Below are 7,482 nucleotides of genomic sequence, written 5' to 3'. Positions count from 1 at the left end.
ACCCACTGAAGATGCAGTACCACAGTACATTAAAAGCATGAACTCTGGAGCCAGATTTCTGGAATTGAAAACTCAGTTCGGCCCCTGCAGCTGGGTGGCCTTGATCAAAACCCTCTTAATAACTCTTGCTTCAGTTTCCCCTTCTGTGAAATGTGGCTAAATGACAGTACCTACTTAATAGAATTATTGTGAGGACTAAATGAGTTAATATTTGTGGAGCACCTAGCACTGTTCTAGGTTTATAGTAAGTGCTATGTAAATATTTAATAAATAAATAGATAAAATGTTGCCATTGAATATGGGTGAGAGGAAACGTTGTAATTGTTATTACCAAGTAGCTATATCCTCCCAGATTGAATGCATCATCTTGATCACCTTCCTGTTTGCCCTAGCAGCCCTGTGAGCTACCATATGATTCAGAGAGCCTGCCCTATTATTATGAAGAGAAAACTTGAGCTAAGACAAGAACAAGCTGGTCATTGCCTAAACGGAGAATAAACAATAGCAGCTCCAGGAATTTGATCTTTTTTTGAAAAGGGTAATTTAACATTAAATGACCTGAAAAGATAAACTTCCTGTAAAATCTTCAAGTCTTGAGATGACACAAAAATCTAGAAAGTAAAGCAGCACAATGGAACTTCTAAAAAAAAAAAAACAGAATAATTTACCTAATCTAAAATGCAATATGATTATAAGAAATAGTCATACAGTTGCGATGTATACGCTGGCTAGACTACACCTTTCAATCATTCATTCAGTCAGTCAGTCAGTCATTTTTTCAGTACATATTTGATGCTTGATGATTCAACAGGGAACAAGTGATAAACACATAAAATAACGTCAGGCAGTGATAAATAATATGAAGGAAAATAAAGCAAGGTGGAGAGTGACAGTTGGGGAAACAGTTTGAGGCATGGAAGATCTCTTTGAGAGGATAGACATTTGAACAAAGCCACAAATGAAGGCAGAAGCAGACAATATGGATATCTCAAGAAAGAGCAAACTGAGTAGAGGGAACAGCAAGACCCTGAGGTCTGAGATGAAATATGTTTGGTTTATTCAAGAAACAAGAGAGCCTAAACAATGATCTAAATTATCAAGGGGAAGAGCGATAAGAAGTCATCTGTGAGAAGCAACCAGGGGACAGATAATATAGGACTTTATGGGTAGTGTGTGGCTTATTTAAAAACACGGCCCAAAAGTCTTTAATAATTTTTCAATGTAGAGGAAGGGGTCTTTTGTCCCCTCCCTTTGAATCTGGGTAGGCTTAAGACTACTCAGACCAGGAGAATATGAATGACTATATTATTTCTGAGACTGGATCATAAAAGAGGATGTGACTTCTGCTTTATCTAGTGGAACATTCATGCTTGCAACGCTGAGCCCCCATGTGACTTTCCTAAGTCTGCCGTGCCTATAAAGGGCACATTGTAGACCCTGCTTCCCACCCCGGAGTGAGTAATCCTAGACTTCAAATAATCCTAATCCACATGCGAGACATGCGTCTAAACCTTCAGATGAATCCCACCCCCAGCCATTACATCTTTTCAGCTAAGGCCTCAAACACTTTAGAGCAGACACGAGGCATCCCTGCTATGTCCTGTTCCAAATGACCCATGAGCATAATAAAATAGTTGCTTTAAACTGTTACATTTTGAGTCACAATTTGTTACACAACAGTAGTAACTGGGACCCCATGATGAGGATTATTAGATTTCATTTCTAGTGAGGAATCTTTAGAGAGTTGAATTATATGACCTGATTTGGAAAACAGGCTGGAAGAGGGCAAGAATAGAAGCAGAGAGTCCAGTTTGGAGTTATCGAGGCAGGAGATGATAGTGCCTGGGGTAGGATAGCAGCAAAGAAGGTAGTGAGAAGAGCACTGATTGGGTTATATTTTCAAAGTAAATCCAGTCAGATTTGCGGATGGGCTGAGGTTGAGTGTAGGAAGTTGAGTGTAGGAATCAAGAGCGACACAGGGATTTGGCCATGGCAAGCAACTAAGTAAACAGGGTTGTCATTTACTGAGATACAAACATGAGAGAAGGAACAGGCTTGTAGGATAGAAATCAAGACTTCAGTTTTGAACATACAGCATGTCTATTAGACATCCGAATGGAGATGTTGAATAGGCAACTGGAGATATTAATTTGGAACTCAGGAGACAGGCTGGTTCTGCAGTACTGTATCTAACTCTAAGGGTCTAATTTTAGGAAAGATATTTACAAACCAAAGAATATTCATAAGGGACCAGGATGCAGATGCTTCTAGAAGTCATCTTGTTTTTTTTTTAAAAAAAAAAGTGTTGAAGGAACTAAACACAGATTGGACAAAAATATCCATAATGTGAAGAGATATTTGAATCACTGGGACATACCATTAGGACTCCTCTTTGAGAATAAGGTATCTTATTTGAGGGGCCAACGATCTAGTGCCCACTTTCATGGAAACTAACACAAAGTTCATAATTGACTCTCCCCATAGAACTAGACACCATTACAAAGATTTTGACCTGAAACAAAACTCCCAAGCATTGTAGGAGTAAGACTGACTAGCATGATGTTGTGTGGGTGCAAGATTCTTGAAACAAAGTGCAGCCAAACAAACCACATATTCATATGCTCCCAGCAAACAGCATCCTGGCCTATGAAAAATTTATTCGTATGCTTTCCACTTCTGAAATCCCTACATATGGGAAGTTTTCGTTAGTGCTAACAGTATGAAATTATTTTAGCATTACTAACCACAGAATTCTTCTTTTTTGGTGTTTTAATCTTTTTGGCATTAATAGAAGCAGCTTAATAGGTGATTGAGAGGAAGAAATCTACAGCTGGAATTCCTGGGCTAAGATCTTAACTCTGACACTTGGGCAAGTTATTTAAACTCTGTGCCTCGGTCTCCTACTTCATTGGATTTCTTCTTATGGGGAATAAATAAGTCAGTAAGTGTAATGTATTTAAAATATGTAGAACCAGCTAAATAAGAAATGGTTGGGGGAAAAAAAAACCTGTTAACTCTGTTCAGCAGCACTCAGCATACTCCCCTCTATGAATGCACAGTTGGGACCACTTGTTTAGTTTTTTTTTTTTAATTCACTCAGGCATACAGAATTATGATGACTGTGAGGAAGAGCTTCAAAGTCTCAGGTCTGAACTTACCCTCTTACTTTGCAATCACTGAAAAAGATGCTTTCTTGAAGGCCCCTCTTTACTAATATCAGAATTGCTATCATTCAATTCACTGTCTCCTCTTGTGTTATCTTTCACACTAAATTCATCTAGATTTGAATGTGTACTGGGAGTGAAAAGGACAGAACCATTCTGTTTTCCATAAAAATGTACAAAACGTCAAACATAGTGCTTAGAGAGAACGATACATACTCTGAAATTACCTTAAACTCGCAGATTTATCCTCTCCACGCAGGGATGGGGCACGGAGAGCACCTGGGCCTGAATCCTATTTAAAAAGAGGGGTGAGAGCAGCAGATTAACTGCTCAGATATTTCACGCTCAGATATCAAAACTGACCAAGCAGGAACAACATCCCTCACTGGGAGTGCTTCGGGAAGACAGCATTTAAACCCGGAGCGAAAGGAAGATGTTCCAACTGGACCCACAAGGAAGTTACCAAGGGCAGAAACAGACCCAGGCCTACATGACCATCGTGCCTCCTTCTGCCTTCATCTGTGAAGAAAATCTTCCTCTCAAATAAAAAAATAAAATAAAAAACAAGTCCTAAAAAATTAGTCCTTTGAAGTCCCAAACCTGGGCAGACCCTGAATTTTCATAACGCCCTCAGCATGGAAATCTCCTAAATGAGGACACTAAGACTGCTAGCTAGGGTCATCCACCTGGGCCTCCTGCAAGATCCCTCTCCTCTCCCTGAACCAGGAGCAAAGAACGTGCCACCATCCCCGGACTGGGAAGTCTCTGCAGCCTTGCCCTCCTGGGCCTCCGCACAACTGGAAAGGGGCAGTGTCTCCCTGAAGAACCTCAGTGGAAGCCCTCAGAGTCGGCCTCCTGCGCTCTAGGACTTGGGCCAGCCTGGGCACTCCTTGCGCAGCATCGGCTCCAGCTGTGCTCACGGGGCTTCTTCCTCCCAGTCCTCGCCTCGCCTTGGCTGGCACAAGTCAGGGTGGCAATGGCCACCAGAAGGCCGCAGCCGCTGCCCAAAACACCGATCAACACGCCAGGGTAGCCAAGCTGTGCCGCCCCAGCTCCCTGCACTGGGCGCCCCCCACCCTTCCACCTCCGCTGCCTGGTTCGCCGGCGACCTCGGCGGCGGCACCAGCATCACTTTTCCGCCAGGTGGCGCTGAGGCCGTCGGCACCAGGAGCAAAGTGGCAGCGCGGGACGGCGCCGGCTGGTCTCCATCCGCACCACGATGACCGCCGTCGGCTGCCCAGTGGGCTGTGGGGACAGGCGGCGCTGGAGAGGCAGCTCACCCGCTAGCACCCCGGGGCCGCAGTTAGCTCGGCGTCGGGGCCTTGGTCTGCAGGCGGGTCACCCAGTAGCCCAGCGGAGCGCCCTGGGTCAGAGGCAGCTGGGCTGAGCCACTGAAGACAGTGGCAGTGTGCGTGGTCATCCTGGTGCTGCACAGGTAGCCACAGCACAGCCGGCCCCGGCGCGGCGGAGAGCCACCGTCGAGCGCGTTCAGCTCCAGCTGCAACTTGGCCCGTTACTCGCGGTCAGAGCATCGCGGTGCGCGCCGCTCCCCCGTGGTGGGGTCCACCGAGACTTAGCGGGATACCCACTTCTGCCTCCAGCAGCCGGTAGGTAACCTGGCCGTTGCGGCCCAGGTCCGGGTCCCGCGCGGCCACCGTGGCCAGGTAGGCGCCGGGCGGGTTGTTCTCACGCACCGACACCTCGTAGACTGGCCGCGTGAAGAGCGGCGCGTTGTCGTTCTCGTCGCTCACGCGCACGGTGTAGGGCCGCACGGTGCGTAGCGGGGGCGCGCCGCGGTCCTCGGCCACCAGCGTCAGGTTGTACTCGGCGATGCGCTCGCGGTCCAGCGACGCCGCGGTCACCACCAGGTAGCTGCCCGCGTAGGCCGGCTGCAGCCGGAAGTGCTCGTGCCCGTAGAGGGCGCAGCGCACCTGCCCGTTGGCGCCCGAGTCCCTGTCCGAGGTGCTGACCAGCGCCACCAGGCTCTCGCGCGCCGCCCCCTCCGGCACCAGGGAGACGGCGCCCGCCTCCGGCGTCCCGGGCCCGGTGGGCGAGGTCGCGTCCGCACCCCCGAGAGCGGCGGCGGCGGCCGCGGCGAAGGGAGAGGCGGCGGGTGCGCCCGGGGCGGCCAGCGGGGTGATGGCGATGTCCGGAGCGTTGTCGTTGACGTCGCGGATGCGCACGATGACCTTGCAGGTGGACGCCCAGGGCCCGGGGCCGCGGTCCTGGGCGCGCACGTCCAGCTCGTAGGTGTCCTGGCGCTCGTAGTCCACGGGTCCTGCCAGGGTGAGGCGGCCCGAGCGCGGGTCCAGGCGGCAGAGGTGGCGCGCCTCGGGCCTGGTGCGGGCACCGAAGGTGAACACCACGTCGCCGTTGAGGCTCTCGTCGGGGTCCGCCGCGTCCAGGTCGAGCAGCAGCGAGCCCACGGGCGCGTCCTCCGCCAGCTCCACTTCGGCCACCGCGCCCTGCGGGAAGGCCGGGCTGTGGTCGTTGGCGTCCAGCACTCGCACGCTGAGGGCGGCCGTGGCGGAGCGTGGCGGGCGGCCGCCGTCCTGGGCCACCAGCTCCAGGCTGTAGGCGGCCTGGCTCTCGCGGTCCAGCTCCTGCAGCAGCACCAGGTCCGCGCACTGGGCGTCGTCCGCGCGCGTCTGCAGTTCCACGCGGAAGGGGCTGTGAGGCTCGGCCAGGCGCACGCTCTGCAGTCCGTTGGCCCCCACGTCCTCGTCCACCGGCACCTCCAGGGGGATGCGCGTGCCCACGGCCGCGCCCTCGGACACCTCCACGGGGATCTGGGCCCGGGGGAAGCGCGGCGCGTGGTCGTTGATGTCCCTCACCTCCACCTCCACGTGCACCAGCCGGAACTGCTCCTGGGAGAAGCTGACCACGTCGAAGGCCAGCACGCACTGTGGCGCTTGGCCGCACAGCCGCTCGCGGTCCAGGCCCGCGTCCCCGACGGTCAGCTGCCCGTCGCCCTCGCGCACCCGGAGCAGCGAGCTGTTGAACTGCTTCATCAGGCGGAAGCTGGTGTCTCCGGACACTTTCATATGCAGGTCCTCGGCCAGGGTCCCGATGACCGTGCCGGGGGCGTCCTCCTCGAAGGTGCTGTATCGCACTGTCTTGCTCTGGGCCACCGAGAGCACCCAGCAGAGGCTGAAGAGCTGTAAAGGGAAAACTGTCAAGGTACCTGGGGCTGGGAACTAACAGGACACAGCCAGAAGGCTGATATGGGTGCGATGGGCTACCTCCTCACAGGTGCAGAAATTGACAGTTTTGATGCAAGACTCGGACACCAGCTTCAGCTGCAGAACTAGCAAGAATTCCAGTCTGGTCCAGCATAAAGTGTCAGCGGAAAATCTGAGCCTCCAGCAAGCCATCTTTGTTCCTCAAAGAGAAAAAAGCCAACAGGAGGTTCTGCACTGATACTTGCAGCCCCTCATGCCCTCCTGAGTAGGCAGTCAGGAGATACTTGCCCTCCTAAATATATCTAATCACTAAACCCTCTCTGCTGTGTAATCGCTTTTCTGTGCTCCAGGCCTAAGCTTGCTTCTTCTGAACCCGATCACAGAGGTTACATAGAGAGGAATGTGCAAATAAGCATCCATCCGAGCCAGTCTGCAGAGTCTCTGGGTTTTGGGTCATGTTGTTCCCCTAAAAGAGCTCACAGAAGATCCTGGGGAGCTGAACAGTGGCCAGAGCAGTGCAGGGGGTCATGAAGATCCCCATAGAAGTTTGCACTAGAAGGATGCATCCCACTTGCTTTTTTCCACTGTGCTTGAATTCCACTTTGATGGTAGGAACAGGGAATTTGCAGCCTCTGTATCACTTCCTAAACACATTTACATATTCTTCAGACAGAGATACAATTACTCTTCTCTACCATTTTTAAACCAACGCTTATATGCATCTTTTGCCACCCACAGTTACCCATCTATGTTGGGGTATCATTTCCTGTATTGAAAGATTCTAGGGGAACAGCTTCTCCAGAGTCAGGCAGTGTCTAATCAGGGAAGAACTGTTTTCCAAAGTAATCATTTCTAAATAGCTTTTCCGTAGCAAAGAAACCATTAATGATGAAATTCCAGCCCCTTCATCTCCTAAAAGGAGTCAGTAATTACTTGTATGTGAAGAATCGGTGTCAGTCAGGGAGGTTTGTCAACCACAAACCACTATAAGGGATAGTTAAGGGTAGGAAAAAGATTTAGGGAAATATACTGCAGTCTTGTTAGAATATTGCTATAGACCAATTATTTTTTAAAAGCTCTTGGCTGAAGAAAGCCATGGGTGGCCTGATAGGCTGAAGGCTAAAAAAACATTAAAC

The 7,482-nt window shown here is 50.7% G+C and overlaps 1 protein-coding gene across 1 annotated transcript in view; it reads right to left on the bottom strand.

The window, feature by feature from the left end:
* Nucleotides 1–4,467: 4,467 nt before the first annotated feature.
* Nucleotides 4,468–7,482, bottom strand: part of LOC129516337 (protocadherin-8-like) — an 85,098-nt gene continuing 82,083 nt past the window's right edge. The window contains exons 3-4 of the mRNA XM_055335661.1: nt 4,754–6,361; nt 4,468–4,662 (exon numbers count right to left, since the gene is read on the bottom strand). Coding sequence (XP_055191636.1) covers nt 4,468–4,662; nt 4,754–6,361 — 1,803 coding nt within the window. The remainder of the gene's footprint in view (nt 4,663–4,753; nt 6,362–7,482) is intronic.

The sequence above is a fragment of the Nyctereutes procyonoides genome, unplaced genomic scaffold (assembly GCF_905146905.1).
Source record: "Nyctereutes procyonoides isolate TBG_1078 unplaced genomic scaffold, NYPRO_anot_genome, whole genome shotgun sequence".
In the NCBI taxonomy this organism is placed as follows: domain Eukaryota; kingdom Metazoa; phylum Chordata; class Mammalia; order Carnivora; family Canidae; genus Nyctereutes; species Nyctereutes procyonoides.
This window is presented reverse-complemented; position numbering and strand designations above follow the sequence as displayed.